Source organism: Microtus oregoni, unplaced genomic scaffold (assembly GCF_018167655.1).
Source record: "Microtus oregoni isolate MIOR12 unplaced genomic scaffold, Mior012 000038F_ref0000394, whole genome shotgun sequence".
Lineage (NCBI taxonomy): Eukaryota > Metazoa > Chordata > Mammalia > Rodentia > Cricetidae > Microtus > Microtus oregoni.
This window is the reverse complement of record NW_024543097.1, coordinates 1,213,722-1,232,636: the sequence shown is the minus strand read 5'-3', so window position 1 is coordinate 1,232,636 and position 18,915 is coordinate 1,213,722. Positions and strand designations below refer to the sequence as shown.

The 18,915-nt window shown below is 45.2% G+C and overlaps 1 protein-coding gene across 3 annotated transcripts in view; it reads left to right on the top strand.

The window, feature by feature from the left end:
- The first annotated feature begins 7,372 nt into the window (after positions 1–7,372).
- Positions 7,373–18,915, top strand: part of Klf7 (Kruppel like factor 7) — an 82,112-nt gene continuing 70,569 nt past the window's right edge. For all 3 annotated transcript variants that reach the window (XM_041631859.1, XM_041631858.1, XM_041631857.1), the window contains exon 1: positions 7,373–7,907. In XM_041631859.1, the coding sequence (XP_041487793.1) occupies positions 7,806–7,907 (102 nt within the window). In that variant the 5' untranslated portion in view covers positions 7,373–7,805. The remainder of the gene's footprint in view (positions 7,908–18,915) is intronic.

Below are 18,915 nucleotides of genomic sequence, written 5' to 3'. Positions count from 1 at the left end.
TCTTTGCTTTATGCCTAAAAGCCACTTATGAGTGAATGCTGGTGGGAGAGCAAACTGGTACACTGCTTTGGAAATCAGTATGGCAATTTCTCAGAAAATTGAGAAACAACCTTCCTCAAGACCAAGAAATACTATTTTGGGGTACATACCCAAAGGATGCTTAATCGTACCACAAGGACTATGTTCAACTATGTTCATGGAAGCCTTATTCATAATAGGCAGAATCCAGAAACAACCTAGATGCCCCTCAACTGATGAATGGATAAAGAAAATGTGGTACCTTTACACAATGGAGTAGTACATAGCAATCAAAAAAAAAATGACATCTTGAAATTTGCAGGCTAATGGATGGATCTAGAAAAATGCTGCAGCCAGCGCAGCCTGGATAGCCAAGACTGACGAGGGGTGCCAGGATTGAGACTCCTAGGCTTCTTTTCAGGTGAAAGAACAGCAACCTGTATTTTGCCCAGCAACCTTTTATACCTCTACTCCTTCTGTGGAGACCCACTGGCCAGAAAGAACACAAACATCCTTGTCAATTACAGACCACAAGGAAGTTCCCCTGTCAGTCAGGGGGAGTGAGGGCAGATGGATCACAACAACTCCCCCCATTTTATTTTATAATACCTTGCCTGTCATGGGGAATAGCCCTCCAATATTCTCTGTCTTAGGTAGCATCCTGCTCCCAAAGTATTCAGGGGGAGTGAGGGCAGCTGGATCACAACAGAAAAAACCATATTGAGTGAGGTAACCCAGACCCAGAAACACAAATATAATATGTAATCACTCATAGAATAGGTATCTTAAGACTTAAGGCTTTTTATTTATTTATTTATTTTTTGAGAATTCCATATATATAAGTACAATGTGTTTTAATTAACTGTACCCCCTTTTCTCCCTCCTACAATGATATAGGAGGGTCATCTATCTTTTTGTTACTTTCATTGGTTAATAAAGAAACTGCCTTGGCCTTTTGATAGGCCAGGCCTTAGGTGGGTGGAATAGACAGAACAGAATTCTGGGAGGAAGAAAGCAGAGTCAGGCAGACACCATGCTTCTATTACCCAAGACAGACACTGGTTAGAATCCTCCTGGCAAGCCACCACTTCATGGTGCTACACAGATTATTATAAATGGGTTAGTTAAGATGTGAGAGTTATCCAAGAAGAGACTAGATATAATGGGCCAGGCAGTGTTTAAATGAATACGATTTGTGTGTTGTTATTTCGGGTGTTAAGCTAGCCGTGTGGAAGCTGGGCCGGATGAAAAACAGGCCTGCTCCCCTCATCACCACACTGCAATTTCTCTCCTATTTCCCTACCAAAGTTCCTTCCTCATTTCATCTTGGTTTTAAAATCCACTGCTACCTACATTTAGCATTGAGTTTTAGTTTTAAATAAAATTCCAAACAAACCCTTAATTAAAAAAAAAATATTGCTCTAAAATTCGGTCTCTGTTTTAAGTAGCTGTCCCCTGAGGAAGCCCTACTAGTCCTAAGCATAGGAGGATAAGCTATCCATATATTAATAAAGCTGAACTTACCCAGTGGTGATGCCTGCCTTAGTTATGTCTGTGAGTGACATGTCTGTATCAGCTACTTTCATGCCATCATGGTCCGGAACTCATGAACAACTTAACAGAGGAAAGGCTTGTGTTGGGCTTATGGTTTTGAAGAGCTGAAATTCATCCCTGCAGGGAAGGCATAAGGAGGGCTCTGTGTGTGGCAACAGGATCATGAAGAGAGTGGTCACATCTAGTGGACCATGAAGTAAACAGAGAAGGACAAGGCCCAGGCAGGTACATCTTTAAAGATCCTATCGCTTGCTGCCTACTTTGGAAAACCAGGTTTCAACTTATAAAGTCTCCACAACCTTCAGAAGAGCAAGCACCACCAACATGGCAATCAAATATTCAAAACACAAACCGATGGAGGGACATTCAGATCCAAACCATGCTTTATATACTCAATTACAATGCTTTGAAGATTTATTTCATGTGCGTGAGTATATGTATGTATGAACACTGTTTATGTGCCTGGTGCCTGCAGAGGTCAGAAAAAGGTATCAGATCTCCTGGAAATGGAGTTATAGATCATTTTGAGCCATGATGTGGGTGCTGGAAATCAAACTTGGGTTCTCTGCAAGAGCAGCAAGCACTCTCAACCACTGAGCCATCTCTCCAGCTTCTTATATTAAATTACTATTAATAAAATAGTCTCATTTCTGAATTCATGAGGTTAATATTATTTATTCTTGGGTAGTCCCTGTAGTATCACTTCTAAAGTATTTTATTTATTTGATTATTTAAGGCAGAGTTTCACTGTGTAGCCCTGCACTGTCTGAACACACAGATATCTGGCTACCTCTACCTCCCAAAAGTTGAAATTAAAGGTATGTACCACCACCTCTGGCCATTATTATTGAAGATGTTATCATCAGTGTTTCTCAAGGCAATGTTTACCTAGGAGACAGATTTTGGAGTCAGCCTGGAGGGATAGCTATATCTGAATTTGCTTCTAGTACTTAACAGACATGGAAGAATGGGAAAAATACATGCATTCTCTGAGCTTCAATTCTTCAAACAGACCAACACACCACAGTAGTAAAGACCTGATGTGAACAACTGGCAGATGCCGGATACTGCGAAGGCATTCAATGTGTGAGTAAGAAAACTGCAGGCTACTTTTGTTCCCGTGATCTTAATTTGTTGATTATTTCATACACTGACATACTTAACATGTATTTTTGCAATGTGAAACTAGGATTTCTAGGCTATTAAAAATTTCGGAACAAAATCCTAATACACAAGACAGCCCACTCTGAGTTGCTGGTCAGCGGAGTCCAAGAGACTCCCAAAACAATATAGGTCATTTCTGTTGACCTTGCTTGCCTCCCAGAGGTTTACAGTAGGTCCCCTATTGTTGAAGACATTCACTTCCGAGGCTGGATCCAAAGGACCCGAGCTAGATCTGATCTGAAAGACTCCTTCCGGAGGACTAGTTTTCATGGCACTGGAAGGCACCATGCAAGTGTCCGAGAACCACAGCAGCCACCACCATGGCATGGCAACCCTAGTGGCACTCACCTTGGTGGTAACCAACAGCTCTCTAATTTGAGGCCCCTCAACAAGAGGGAACTCATGCCTGGTAATGGAAACCAAGTCAAGTACCCAGGGTTAGTGAGGTCAGGGATCTTGGAGGAAAACCTACTGCTGCGTATCTTTACACCCACAGGTGAGTGCAGCTCTCACCCATCATCAAAGGAATGTCCTTTGCAATAGACAGACACCATAACAGAAAACCACAACTTGTCAGAATTCAGAGAACAAAGAATCTCGAGATGCCCAGCCTCAGTTGCTCCATCTACAACACAACTCCTGCGCCTAAGGCTCGGGAAACACCAAGGAAGAGGAGGCAGAAGACTGTAGGAGCTGAAGGACCAGGAAATCCGCTGTGAGGCTGTCTTCTACAAAGGCATGGGGCGTCACCCATGATTCCTCATGCTGTGAACACGTGCATCTCCAACAGATATGATGGCCTTGGTTGTTTTTACTGTTTTGCTCTTTTTGGGGCCTGCCCAGCTCCCAAACAAATACACACAGAGACTTGTGACTACTTATGAATGCCTGGCCTTAGCTTGGCTTGTTTCTAGCTAGCTTTTCTTAACTTAAATAATCCCATCTATCTTTTTGCCCCTCTGTTTTTACTGTTCTGTCTGTCTGTCGTCTGTCTGTTTCTCTCTCTCTCTTAACATACATTACTATTTTACCATGGGTGTCAGGTTTCCTGGACCTGGAATTACAGACAGCAGTGAGCTGTCACATGGGTACTGGGAACTGAGCCATGGTCCCTCTGAAAGAGCAGTCAGCGCTATTAGCCACTGAGCCATCTCTCCAGTCCATCTTTCTCTATTTTCTCTGTAGTCTGCTGGGTGGCTGGCCCTTGGAGTCTTCCTCTACTCCTCTTTCTCACTCCTCGATCCTCTCTTGATTTTTTTCCCTTATTTACCCTCTCTGCCTACCAGTCCCCCCTATCCTTGCTCCTGCCTTGCTATTGGCCATTCATCTCTTTATTAGACAGGTGTTTTAGCCAGGCAAAGAGACATTACATCACAGAGCTAAACAAACATAACATCTTTGCAGTATTAAACAAATGTTCCAGAACATAAACAAGTGTAACCCATCCTAAAATAATATTCTCCAGCATTATGCTAACAGGGAGGGGGGAAAGTGTCACAGGGCCCACCCCTAGGCAAAGAATGCAGGCGACTAAAGAATGCTGAGCTTCCTGTTGGTTAGCCGGTATCAACTGGTCAGCCCTAAGATCATATACATACAACAACACTAAATGGACTGAGTATACATACATTTAGACATGTGTGTGTGTGTGTGTGTGTATTATACAAAACCACATATATACATATACAAGTATAACAATAATAAAGAAAAGAAGGCCATGAATTTGAGATGGAGGGGGACAGGACATGGAAGGATTTAGAGGATGGAAAGGGAAGTAAATTTATTAAATATCTAAATATGATGGATTTTGGAAGCATGCCATTTGGAGTGCTTTGTTGCATACATCTCTTAGAATGAATTCTCGATAAAAAAAAAAAAACCCTCAAAATGTTATTTGTAAGATTTACTTTGTAAAACTTTGTAGGTTGGGTGCTTGAAAGTTACATGGAGAAAGCTTCGGTGGCAGTCCTCCAACCCACTAGAGCAATTGCTATAAACACATCTTAACCTAAAACCAAGAAACCCAATATTTCGCCAGGCAGAGCCTCATGCAGAAGTCTTGTAAGTCAGGCACTCATGAGCTTGAAGCTCTGCCAAGTCACTTCCTGCCTATCTGATCTTGGTCAATTTATATACTAAACCTGGAGATCTTTGTCTATTAAATTAGAATAATGAGAATCCCTATTCCGGGGTCGTCCTGAGGGTTAAAGGAGACATTACACACATAGAGCATAATGTGTGAGATTTACAAAATCTTCAAACTCAAAAGTTAAGACGAGATCGGGCGCGTTCAGGGTGGTATGGCCGAGATGGCTCAGAGGTTAAGAGCATTGCCTGCTCTTCCAAAGGTCCTGAGTTCAATTCCCAGCAACCACATGGTGGCTCACAACCATCTGTAATGGGGTCTGGTGCCCTCTTCTGACCTGCAGACATACATACAGACATAATATAAAAAAAAAAAAAGTTAAGATATATTTTGTTTAAAAAATGGTAATAAGCTGGGTGTGGTGGAGCACACCTTTAATCCCAGCTCCCAGGAGGCTGAGGCAGGTGGATCTCTGTGTTCAAGGCCAGCCTCGTCTACAAAGTGAGTTCCAGGACAGCCACAAGCTTCAGAGAAACCCTGTCTCGAATAAACAAAACCAAATAAAAATGGTAATAGAAAAAAATGCAAAAATTTAATTTCCCTGAGCCTTAAATAACAAATTATGCAATCTTGCCTTGATATTTTCTCTTGTATCCAAGTTCTTTTTCTTCTCTTATTACTCATGAATACATCTTCGGCACTAGGATCTCTCAGTGGATTTCTGCCCAAGTCCTACAACCAGGTAGGGCACGAGGCCATCTAACAAATTAATGCAACGGCTGGGGATCTTGCTTTCTTTTTCAAGACCCCTCTTGGTTCCCTACGGAGCCTATTAACTCAGATGCTCTTTAATTTCCTTGCTTAAAGTCTGGAGACAGTGACAGCTAACATTTAGTGCTTTTAATAGTGACATACTACACTAGGTGGATTGCAAACAGTATTTTGTCTCTTTTGACAAATAAAGGCAGAGATTGGCATTGTTGTGCAAAAGCCTCGACTCGACTCCGCCATTTGCTAAGGTGGCAGTGGCAGCGTTTTGTCCAGGAAGATAGCAATTATAAAATTAATTTGGTTAGTTTGATCAACAGAATCTCAGGGACTGAAGGATAAATAAAACGGCTTTTCTTCAATCTTAGCAATTTGTTTAATTTTCTCTGAAGGCTAGGGATTTTTTGTTTTACAGAACAAAGTCAATATTGTTATCAATGAACGGGAAAGGTTTGGAATTGGTGAAATTGTGTCTTCCATTGAAGGTAGTTTCTTGTCCCTAAGAACTGAATTCTGCAGTCATTCCGAAAGTAGTCCAGCTTTCGGTGTATTATGGAGAAACTTGTACCACACTAGCCATTTAAGGTCAAGCAACTGGGCAACTCTTAACCACGTGCACCGCGCAGGTTCCATCTCCGAGTTTGCAGAATCTCGGCATCTCTAAAGCCCTGCACCATCCCAGCTGTTTGCACGACTTCAGGAAGCTCCTGGATAAACCTCTGTAAGGTACACTAGCTAGCTGCCTGCTCCCGTCTGCACCCTAATTCTACCCAGGCACACTCAAAGATGCTGGGCACCAGTGCCTCAGCCAGGTCTCCAGTTCCGGCCAGAGAAACCAGAGGGCGGTAGGCGATCGGCGGCGCGCACGGAGACGCGCGGGCCGGGGCGGGGACAGCGTGCGGCGTCGGGGGCGGGCGCAGGCTGCGTCTGTGTGCAGCGCGCCTTTGTTCTCTGCCATTGTGAGGCACTTCCTCCTCTGGCTCTTCATTTCTGCACCGCACGGGGAATTCGGAAGGGGCTTTTGGGGTTTACTTTTGGGTATGTGACGCTGTCCTGTGCTTGGCCTCTCCCTCGCTGCCCTCCTTCCCATGCCTGTTGGGGAGGCCGAGTGCAAAGAGCCACTTGACCCCCACCCCCCGACGGCTGCGCCACTCAACCGGCTGCACCCGCAGGAGGCATCCCAACCCAGCACCAGGGATCGCACCTCCCGATCGGCCACCGCGGCGGCGACCCGTTCCCTCGGATCCGCACAGGGTCCGGGCACCAGCGGCCCGGGAGAGCCCCGCAGCGAAGGTCGGAGGCCAGCGCGCAGCCCAAGCCCGGTCGCCCCGGCTCCCGGGAGCCAGCGCTAGTGTCGCAGCGGCCCTCCCCAGCGCGATCGAGCTCCCCGGCCGCAAGGCGGCCGCCTCAGCCCCCTTATATAGCCCTCTAAAAATAGCTTGCCTCGCACCGCCTTGTAAGGCAGCAGGGAGATCCGCAGCGCGCCAATCGGAGGCCGCCGTCGGGGCCAGGCCCCGCCTCAGGGCCTACTCCGAGAGCCGCATTGGTCCTCAGTGACTTCATGAGCCCCCTGTTTACCTTACATGGTCACACGCGGCCTAATGGACGCCCTCCTCCGAGATCCCACGGCTGCGCGCAGAGCCCGGCGGAGGGAGGGAGTTTGGGGAGGGGGAAGAGCAGGAGGAGGAGACAAGGGGGGGGGGGGACTACAAACTAGCGAGGATGGGGTGGGGGGTGGGGAGGGAAGGGAAGGGGTGGGGGGGGGAGAGAAGCGATCGCGAGAAAAAAAAATGCAACCTCCCAAAATAAAGAGCAAAGATTGCATTAGGAGCGAACAGCGCTGCAGATATAGATGGCAGCTTCGTGTCAGTGAGTTTGCGTCCCCTTTCCTGATCCACGAACTGGAGTGATTAGAGCCCTGGAAGGGAATCGTTGCTCCCGTGAAGTCCCCTTTTCCTGGCAGTCATCTGCACTGTACACGCTGGATCCCTCGCTCCATCCACCCCACTCACTCGCTCCTCTCTCACCTCCTCTCTCCCTCTCTCCTGCATTGATTTTTTCTCTCTCCTTTTTTTAGTTGACTGAAACAAAACAAAACAAAAGGGCCACTGGATGTCTGCCTTCTTGGGGGGTGAGCCAGACAGACTGACAAACAAACAGACCCAGCTGAGCTCGGGGGAGGGTTTCTCCTCCGGTTTTGCCCGGCAGCAGCAGCATGGACGTGTTGGCTAGTTATAGTATATTCCAGGAGCTACAACTTGTCCACGACACCGGCTACTTCTCAGCTTTGCCATCCCTGGAGGAGACCTGGCAGCAGGTGAATGATTTAAATTACTTGTGTAAATCGTGTTGCGGCGGCGGAGACGCGGGGGCTGCGTTGGTGTGGGCTTTGCGTTGAATTTTTAAATTTTTTCTTATTTTCTTATTTATTTTTGTCTGTGTGTTGTTTAAAATGTTTTCTGAAACAATCATATGCGCTTACCTCTCCACCCACCCCTAACCCCTTAGTGTGCTGAGCTGAGCCGGTCCTGGTCCTAGCTGCCAGCATTTCTGTCACCAACACATAGCCCTGAGCACACGTTGTCGGGCTCACCGTCCCCCAGCAGAGACCTGCTGGTGAACTTCTGGGGGTATAGAGGAGCAGTGGTTGACAGGATGCCACGCTCCCAAATTCAGGAGTTCTGACCTTCCTAGTACTTAAATCAGGTTCATCTATTTCAGCTGGCACTGAGGACCATCGTCAGTTGTGTGTGTGTGTGGGGGGGCACGGAATGTTTTCCCCAGTTATTTAGCGAGGAGCTAGATTTTTAGATTAGAAAGTGAGCTGTGGGAATAGATGCCAGGTGACAAAAGACACTTAAGGATGTGTACAGGAAGATGGGAAGATGGGTCTTAGGCTGACAATGCATTGTAGGTTTCCCCAGCTAACGCCTCCGGAATGAACAGCCAATGCTGTGCCCTTGTTTTTCTTTTTTGTTTGAGGTGCCTCTCAGGTTAGCTCTACCTTGGACAAAGGGTGGTGTGTGCTTCTTTGCTTCTGACTTTGTCTTAGAGGACTAGTTAAGAAACTCCTAAGATGCTGAAGGGTACCGATGCCAAGTTGGCTTGGCATGCAGGTGAGGTTGAAGCCTGACTGGGGACAAGTTTAAGGGGCTTTGTGAAGTGGAATAAAGAAAGTGCTGGTCAGTGGAAAGTGCTGGGTCTGCTGCGGAAACAGTGGTTTTTCCAGCACAGATTAGGAGCTGCTGAGGGGACATTCTGCAAGAAAGATGGTGGTAGGTGGGGGCAGGGCGGCTGGGGAGAGGGGACACGATGCAAAGTGGAGAGTCCAGGAAGACCTTCCAGATTTGAACGTCAGGAGTGTGAACTTGTACCGTTCATCCAAGATAAAACCACTTGCCCTTGGGGAGGGCTGTGCGATCCTTGGTGTGTGGCTGCTCGTGTAACTTCCCTGCTCAGTGACAGCAGCTTGTTAAGGCTAATGAACGGCTGGGTTTTCTCTGCCAGGATCCAAAGCAGGATTTGCCAGCTCGAGGCTGGGGTGTAACAGTTGCTGCTTTAGGAAGAGATGTTTAGCTCGTGGTATGAGGAGCCAGTGGCAAAGCCCTTGTTCTTCAGATGGTGCTATTGTTTCTAGTTGTTCTCGCCTGGCTAGAAGCTGAGTTCTCCTCCAGGTATTGGTGGCCTGTGTCTGTGAGCCTGTGCAGGGCATGCATTCCAATCGGAAGACTGGAAGATGGTCGCGGTTGCTGGCCTTTGCTGAAAACACCCAGCCACACCAAAGGCGCATGCATCCTTTCCTCTCATCCTTAACAAGGCTAGGTCACATGAAGGAGCTGGCTACATCCCTTTCCTTCTTTTCATTGCGCTTGTGAAGTAAGCCAAAATGTTGCCAGAATTTCGTTTTCTGAGCAGCCTTCTTTTCACAGCGTCAGCCCATTGGTGTGGAGTCAGTGGCGTATTAACAGCCGTCTAGACTGGTTAGGGAAGGGAATCTGTTGATTTAGTCAGCCTGCCCCAGGCAACCCTTGTTGGCAACTAACTGTTTAGTGTTGGAGGGAAGAAAGTTGGCTTTATTTGTTACAATGTTCCCTCCTGATGAATCACACAACTTTGTTTTGGTTCAAGTTTTCAAGGTAGTAAAGCCTGCTCATGGAGAGGGGTGGGCTCTTTAGAGGATACCTGCTTTTCTAGATCTGCCTAGAGAATCCAGAAGGTACAGCTTCAAGGAAACATCATTGGCTTGACAATTAGGGGATGTATTAGATCTATTGTTTCCTCAGAAGCCAGCTCTGCTCTTCCTCTCCCCCTCCTCCCTCCTTCATCTCCCTCCTCCCTCTTCTAGAAACCTCTAGCTTAGTGGTTTGGTTTTTTTTTTTTAATGAGCAGGCAAAGGAATTCTCATGTCCTCTCTTATTTTCTTGCCTCAACTGTCTCCAACTGCCATCTCTGTCATGTTAAAACCCTTCTCCAAGTCCACATGGAAACATAACTTGTGGGCAAGCACTTATAAACAGGGTACCAGGGCCAGGAGCTCCCTGCACCTGACTCTATGCACAGCTGCTCTGTATAAAGGTAACTAGGACCCGAGTTCATGCTCATGACAAAACCTTTAGCCTTTATCTCTTCCTTCCTCCCCCTCCCCAAGCCCCCTTGCTTCTGAGTCTAAGGGGTACTGGTGGTTTTACGCAACTGTTAGTTCACAATTAACCAGATGGTGAAATTTTAAGACAAAACAGCTCAAGAAGGTTGCTACAGAAACCCCAGGCAGGAGGAAGCTTCCCGATGGTGCTGTGGGGCAACCGGATTCTAGAGGTCAAATGAGGAATCATTATTAGATGTTTTTCTTAAAGTGAACGATATACCTGGCCTCGGGGAAACAGGGGTACTGATAATCCAGTTTGGTTTCTAGAGAATGGTTTTGGATGATAAATCCAAGAACACCTGTGCATTGGAAAACCGAGGAGGTGCTGTTTGTCGACTTCCTTCAGACTTAGGCTGTGTGATAGTTTCCTGCGTGTGTGACATGGATTCTTAGGCAGTGATAGTCAACCAGAGGTCCAGCTCCCAAAGTTGTTGTTGGTGTAATTAAAAATCCAAATGGACACCCCAGATAAGCAGCCCTCCACCTCTGGCCCCTATCTGCGTGCTTAAGCTCCTGGCCCACGTAAGATCACATCTGCCTGTCATGTAGCTGTAAATCATGCATGTGTGCTTATGCGGTCTGTTATTCTGTGGGATTCAGCTGACATAACTCTGAAGGCTACCAACCCTAAGCTCTCGAAAACTTTCAGTAAATATTTCAGAAGCTGTTTGCACAAAAGTTGAAAACAGTCAAGGCTAGGACAGAAGCGAGAGTATAAAGTGCAGGGTACCATTTGATGGCAAAGCGAGGTATGTCCATAAAGTCAGGAGAAGTCGGACTCTTTGAACTGACTGCTGACTCAGAAAATAAAAAGCTTTTCATGTAGCGCATTCATTTTCTTCCAGACCCTATAGAGACTTAGAATTTTTATAGATTCTTTATTCCCGGCATGCCGCTTCATGAGGGCAGTCCCAAGTCATGATAATAAGTATTATTTGCACTTAACTTTGCTACATGTCATTGAGAAGCATGGCATGTTTGCTTGAAAACTCTTATGGAATTATGTTCCTTGTTAATGCTGATTCATAATTGGCAAATGGGGTCAATTTCAGGCCTCTCTTTTGCTTGGAGAAAATTTTCCACTGCTACTGGAAACAGATAAATAAATCATAGAACATCCTTCCCTCCTCCTCCTCCATCCCCCGTTGTTTTAAACTAATGGCAATCTTGGCTTCTGTGAGGACTAATGTGTCCCCATAACTCCGCAATTTCATCTTGGTTTCAGGCATTCTGAAACACTTTTTATGAGGGCTTTTGGTATGGGGCATCTCTAGGGGGAAAACCTACAGAAATGGTTGCCTTCCAGGAATAGCCTCATGGTACCAGAGCTGGGATTTGGTCTGTGAGGAGATCTTGCCCTTCCGTTGCCTTCCACAGGCCTGGGCTGCCAGGTGCTACCTCAAGCAGCAAGACAAAGCAAACTGCAGGAACTGTCCGTCTGCAGGTTTGCCACTGTCCCAATTTGCAGGAAACCTTATCATGAATTAGAATTTCTTGGCAACAGCACCACCCTGAGAAATTTGTAGACACAAAGGAGCCTTGGCAACCACGTTGAAAGGATAAAATAGCTGGCTTTTGTGTGTGTGTGTGTGTGTGTGTGTGAGTTACTGTAAATCTATTTCTTTATTTGAAACAGTGTCTTGGTAGAAAAGAATCAGAACTACATGATTATGAATATTTCCTTTATCGATGCGGTCGCTGAATACCGAGAGCACGTGTGAGTGGCACCACTCACACACTTAGCCTTTTTGTAATAGATCCACTTTTATGTTCTCTTAATAAACACGTCTTCGCACACATAATCATCCAGTCTACCTGTTTGCAGTTTGGTATTTTAAAGTAAGCAACGATCTCAGTGCAGACACTGCCACTATACCTGTCCTCAGTAAGCGGAAGGGACTCACTAGTCTTTGTTCTCCTGTGTCTCACAGCCCTGCTCACCACTGTGAGGAGACGGGGATGTTGGGGTCCCATCCATTTAAAAGCCAAAGTGGAGGATACTGAGTGACAGCTTTACCCTGGGATGATTTATGGGTGGGTATACCGGAGACCTTAAGTGTTCCAGTGTGTCTTCTCTCCCATCCCCCTTCTACATAGAAATGCCTATTGAGGCTAATTTGCTTCCTCTTAAACGGGGATGGTTTAGAGAGGGTCAGAATGGAGCTTTTGATAGCCATTCCCTTACGACTCTTCAAGTTCTCCCTTCACAGAATCCCTTGCCTTTTAGCTGTTGGAGTATAGGCTCTCCACGCTTCCTTTGTGCAGTCGGAGCTAGCTCGTGACGATAGGGGACCTCTTCCAATATTTGACCTGTTAGTTGGTAGATGTTCCTATCCAGAGTTTTTACTCGCCTTCCCTGGACCTGTTACTGGTGAGTGTATACAGTGCCTCCGTGGTGCTGGCTCACTTACCTGGAACTAGCACACATGTTGGAGCTGGGATTTGCTGAAAGTTTAGGACAGCTCCCCGACTTGACATGAACCATGCCAAGATGGTGAGGGTAGAGACTTTGTGTCCTACCAATCCCTTTGTTCTCTCGAACCAGCTAAGTTCTTGCTTATCATAAACAGGTGGAAATGTGTTACCAACTCTACCAAGGAAGGAACCAGAAAACTCTACAGCTACTAACAATACTTAATCATTAATGCTATATATAACACTGACAAAACTAGAAAATACTCTTTTCCCTACATTATATACCCGTTTTAGAACATCCTCAAGAGAAAACATTCTTACTAAATCTCATTTAGGAGTCCCCCAAATAAAGTCTTGCCATTTTTAAGATGCGTGTTTGCCCGAGTAGCTCTGACCCTGCCCTCTAGTTGCCCGTGCTTGCTCTGGAAGTCTGCAGTCTGTTGGTCCCACTTTCTGGTGCAGGAGCTCTGTCTGCCACATCCTTTGTGTGTATGCTCCAGCTGAGTCAGCAGTCGCCTTGGGGAAACGAGTCCCAAATGTTCACCTGCTTGAGATGCAAGTGACCTCCGGTTCCAGAGGGAAACCATTTCTGATTGACCCAGTGATAGCAATAGACCCAGTGATGCTGTGTGGGACTTGGCTATTAATAAAATATTCTATTTATAAAGCTATATTAAACCTGTTCCATGGTAAATATTTCATTTATTAAGACTTTATTTGTGCAGACTGTGGTGTTTGAGTCATGCAAAGTCGAATAGGATTGCTGATTCTGCGCCATGGCTGCTTCACCCCAGAAGAGAACATGTCTAATGTTAACACAGAAAAGGTCGCCATTGTAAAAATGAACTCTTCATTGCCGTCGGTCTGTGCCTGTCTTTTTTTCGCCAATGGACTTGTTTATTTCAACCAGGCTTGAGATCTGCTCAGTTCTATTGTGGGCAAGCTCGGGGCATGTTGGAGGCCAGTGAGCACCAGTGTGACTTCACCTATTCGTAATGTCCAGGAAATGGCGTCTATGTGTGTGTCATTCGGAAATGACTTGACGTAATTAAAATAATTAATGTAGAACCGCGTGCAATATCTATTTCTGAATATGGATCCATTAACCATTTCCTGAGGGTCATCTTGAAAGTCTGGCCTCTAGCTTGTAACAAAGCTAAGAACATAAAAGTCTTACAATTTCAAATCTTGAAAGGGGTTCTGGTTTGCGCAACCCTGAAATACTGGAGCTGAATCACTGTTAGCACTGATGGCTCCAGAGACCAGGACTCAGACACTTGAGTAAGATTCAGATAACTGCTTATGAATATACTTCAGCTAATTTCTCGTTCTCCCATCCCAAAGAGACACAAAAAAAAAAATCTTCCTTTTACCTTGGAAACAAGAACAGAAACAAAACACACACACACACACACACACTTTTGTTTACATTAACATCGCCTTGGCCCTAGAACAAACCATAGAATACTTTAGGGACAATGGGTTCAGCTGGACTCCTCTCCCACTCTCAGTAATCTACAGTGGTTCTGTTCTTGGTGTGAGGCGAGAGCCCCATAGTAATAATGCCACTCTTCTAAACAGTGGTATCATGCAAAGAGCAGCAGATTGGTGGGGAGGTGTGTCTAGGTATAGCTCTCAAGGGCTGGGTGGAAGATGGACCTGGGGTTGATACAGAAGGCAGCAGCTGGGAAGTGGCCCTTGCCAGCCAGGGGACTGCATAGAACACTTGCCTCTTCGTGGCCCAGTTCATGACAGCCTTTTCTGAAATGTTCTCAATTCTCTGGAAATTTAGACGGATGTGGGGCTGGGGTGCATAAAGTAGGAAGAAATCCAGTCTCACAAACAGAACATTTATATGGCTGCCATGTCACTCCAGAGTCTAGGATCCTCTTTCTTCTTGTATACCCCCTCCCACTCCCTGCTAGTTCTCATGGGAGAAATTCTCTCCTGAAACTCGCCTCATGGTTACCCTTTGCCTTCTAATTGCTGAGAAGCTGAAATTCCGCACACCACCCCCATAGTTAGAGTCTGCTGTAATGTGTCAGCGCTGTGTTCTGTTCTCTGGTCTTTGTGAATGTGGTGTGCTGCAGGGTTTTCAGGTTGTTCACCGTCACTAAAGCTCTGACTTTTCTTCTCCCGTCTTCCCTCTTTGTTTTGTGACTATGGCAACCCTTCTCATGACCTAGCTGCAGCTCTCCAGCCGTCTTTCGCTGCTCTCTGTATTCTCTATAATAAAAAAGTTCTAGATTGAAAAATCCTGTGAGTTGATACATAAAATCAGTGTTAAATCTTCCATTGAGCTGGCTTTAATGTGTTAGCGCTGGCCTTCAAATTTAGCTCCTTCTGTCACTGCTCTGGAACTGTCTTTGTATCACCTCCTGTGGTCAGCTTTCAAGCCTCCATATTACACATAGGATAAATCTCAGACTAAGTATCAAGCTGTAACAAGACCAGGCCCATATCACATTAGCAAATTGCCCCTGCTCTTAAGAGTAGCCAGTGGCATCCAAATGAGGCAAGTGGCTTTATCTACCTTTGTTTTTTTTTTTAATTTAAGGCTTCCCCCCTTTACCCCTTTTCTACTTTTTCCTCTCTCTGCAATTTTCTTTGTCTAAATTCTGTATCCTTTAACTTTCAGATGGTTGCTGTATTTCCCAAGAAACCACCCACCTGTTTTTCTTGTCCTTAGTCACTAGCAACTGCTTCTATTTTTTTTTTAACAAATTGTGTCTAATTCTTTATTTCCTTGTGGTCTTTTCTTGTTATACTATCTTCTACTCGGGTTATAGTTCTTAAAACAGAGTTGTGCCTTATTTATGATTTTGATAGTTACCTTTTAATATTTACCTGCTAGGTTTTAGTAAATCCAGTAGAGGGTCCATAGTTCCTTGAGAGCTTGTGGTGGCTGTGGTTTAAGATGTGATTTTTTTTAACCGTGGTTCTTAGTCACACAGACCAAGCAAGTGGCATCCCATTGGGAGGGACTCAGTCGGGCTTCTAATAGGACTCTAATATGTAGCCTCAGATTGGAGCCACCGGTATACAGAGGGTTAACTATTCATCCTTACATTAGAGTAATTTGAAAATAAGATTGCTGGCTGTTTCTAAGGAAGCTGAACAGAGATGTTCAATATTCCTCATCCAGCTTTGTTGGGATGTTGAGTTTTGTTAGGAGTAGCTGCCCAGGGCTTCTTCCACCCATCTTCTTTGTTTTTCCAAACTTGGTATGTCTGAGGCAGTTCTGTTTGGCTCACATTTCCTATGACCCACCCCGAGTTTGCTTAACCTGGTCAAATTCCATTTCTGGAAGCTTTGAGGTGTTGGGCATTAGTATCCAGTTAGTGACATTTCAGATAATTTATCCCTGGTAAGTCTGCAGTCAGGGTTCTCCACTTAGCTCAGCCTGCTCTGTGGTTTAAAAGGAATCTATGCGTGCATCATGCCTGTCTATCAGATGGTACAGGCAGGCATTAGGGTCCACTTCTCCGTTTTTCTTACTAACCACAGTGTTTGAAAGTAGACTCTGCTGATAAAAAAAAAAAAAAATCAAAGGCTCCATCCTTCTAGTAAGAGGAACAAAAATAAACTGTAGGAAAATGACTGCTGAGGCCGTTCGGGCAAAGAGCAGCCTCTAGATCCATGGAAGGCTTGGCTCCTGTGGTCATGACTATGGGCATGTGGTGATATTCACAGAGCAGCTTTAGAAATGCCTCTTTCTCAAACTGGGATGTTTGCAAAATTACATCTCCTGTAGCTTTGTCCTTTTATCTGTAAGCTGTCTTTGAAGGGGTATGGTTGGCAAGAGAGACCTCCAGGAGAAGCTTAGGGCTCCGAGTTGAAGGATGCTTTTTGGAACGCTCAACCCAGCTGTGAAAGTGGCAATTAGCCATGGAGCGATTGCCCTGCAAGGGAATGTCCACCTGCTTTTGACCCCACACACATTCACATTCACCGTCCCAGGCCAAGTGAGCAGCATTCAATGGAGTGGTTATAGTCTTGGTGCTTACTTTTGGAGAAGCAGCAGATTTGTTCAATCTACAAAGGAGTGGAAATAGATACTACCTGCCCCTGACTTTTGAGCCTTTGTGTTTTGTTCATCTGGGGACCATTGTCCCTGCTCATGGGTATAGTTTCTCCTCTGGCATTGGAGGTCCCCTGTGAAGAGGCTGTGGGCATAGCAGTTCTCCTGTGATCCTGCTCATACTGAATTCTACATTCAGGAGTTGTTGGCCCTTAGCTCTAAGTCCTCCCCTGTGACTCCAGATTCTTCCTTCCTTTAATAATGACCAAGAGATGATTTACTCTACAGTAAAGAGTTTCACATTAGCCAGGCAGTGGTGGCTCACGCCTTTAATCCCAGCACTTGGGAGGCAGAGGCAGGCGGATCTCCGTGAGTGTGAGGCCAGCCTGGTCTACGAAAGGGAGTTCCAAGACAGCCAGGGCTGTTACACAGAGAAACATTGTCTTGAAAAATCAGTCAATCAGACAATCAAATTTTCACATTTGTTTATGAGAATCTTAACAAACATATATATTGAATTTAAAAGTTCTAAGGGGCTCATAGCCTCTTGACATTGACACATTCATTCTGTAACTAGCAAGAAAATATTACAGAATTTCCTCCTCAGAGGTGAGAAAATTGAGGTGGGGATGATTAAGCAAGTTATCTTACTGTGGCTGCAAAGTAAACAGGTTGCAAAAGGGGTGGTAGATATGCTGTGGTTGCTATTCTTATTATCATAAAAGGATCAAAATAACACCTAATATGTATCAGATACTTCCTAAAGATTTTCTCCTTTGAGAGTATTATATGTATGATTTTATTCTCTTTTCTGCACAACCATGTGAAACACGCAGTGTGCTCGTCCCAGTTTAGAGATGGGATCACTGGGGTTTGGACATCCGGTGGCTTACCTAAAGTTACATGCCATAAAAGTGGCTTGGCCGAATCCAAACGAGTGCTTCCAGTTTTGTATGTATACTAACTCTTGGTTTGGTAGGAGACATAAAGGTACAAGTCAAAGATATGGCTTGGTACTAGTTAACCCATAGATGGTTTATGGGACGTCTTGCTTTTTGAACTTTGATTTTTGTCCTCGCTACATGTTCCAGGTGCTTCACATGGTTAGTGTTTTGTCCTACACAAATTACATGGAAGTGTAGCTGGAACCTCAAGGTCACTCTTATTCCTTACCTGGAATGGAATTACTGGTTCCTAAGAGTTGGCTCTGTGACCCACTCAGCTAGTGCTCCTAGTACTTAGAACTAGGGAAAGGAATGCACTGACCCCAGAAGTCAGACCTAGGGTGACATCCTTGGAATTTTCTTGGCTTGTTCATGCAAACATCCAACCTTTCCCCTTTCTTTTGCACCCGTCTTATTTTTAGCTACTTTTCCTGAGTTTTTCCAGTGTGCATTCTCCCCTCCCCCTTCTTCTTGGAGCCAGAATTAGGCACATCTAACTTAATACAGTGCTAGTTACCACACCTCCCATTTCCAGCTTACCTGATGACTGAGCTTACAGCAGCTCATGAGAACAAATCAGGTTTTATGAGATCTATAAATATCTCAGATAGGAATTTTATTTCATTTTCCTCCCTCAAATAAGACATAATGGAAGCACTCACATATACGAGGAATATTCTTTCTGTGATAAAGTGGGGTGTTTGTGAATAGGCCTCTGAAAAGCAATCATTTGATACGGTTGTTCATGTTAGGAGTTTTCTCTCAGGGAGGGGTGCAACTAGGCTTACACTGCCATAAAACTCAAAGATTAGATCTTGGAATTTCAGGTTTGGTTCAGCACCTATGGAGAGGTGTATTTTACAGAAGCCAGCCTGTGTAAAGACTGCATCCCTTCCTTCAGTGGATTTTGCATCTCTTGTTTTAGAGATAGAGGAACAAGACTAGACAAGTCCCATTGGCCAGTAAGGGTGGCGAATGTCCAGAAGGTGTCCTCAGTTTCCCTAGTTGCTTCCCTTCCAGCTGACTTCCCTTCTCTCCCTCTCTCCACTTCATGGATTGCCCTAGGAAGACGTCAAACCACTGCATAGCACTGAGGATGCTGTTTTCTCCCAGGTTTAGATTTTCAAAATGTGTTTAAGCTTCTTCATTTCCTTAAGGTGTGTTAACCTACACCTACTAGTGGAAAGGCCTCTTTATTATCGTTATTAATTATTATTCACCCTTCCCTTTGAATAGTAGCTGCAAGGAGCTTGTGCATTTTGTAGCACGGGCTTCCTTTGCTGTACCATATCCAGGGCTA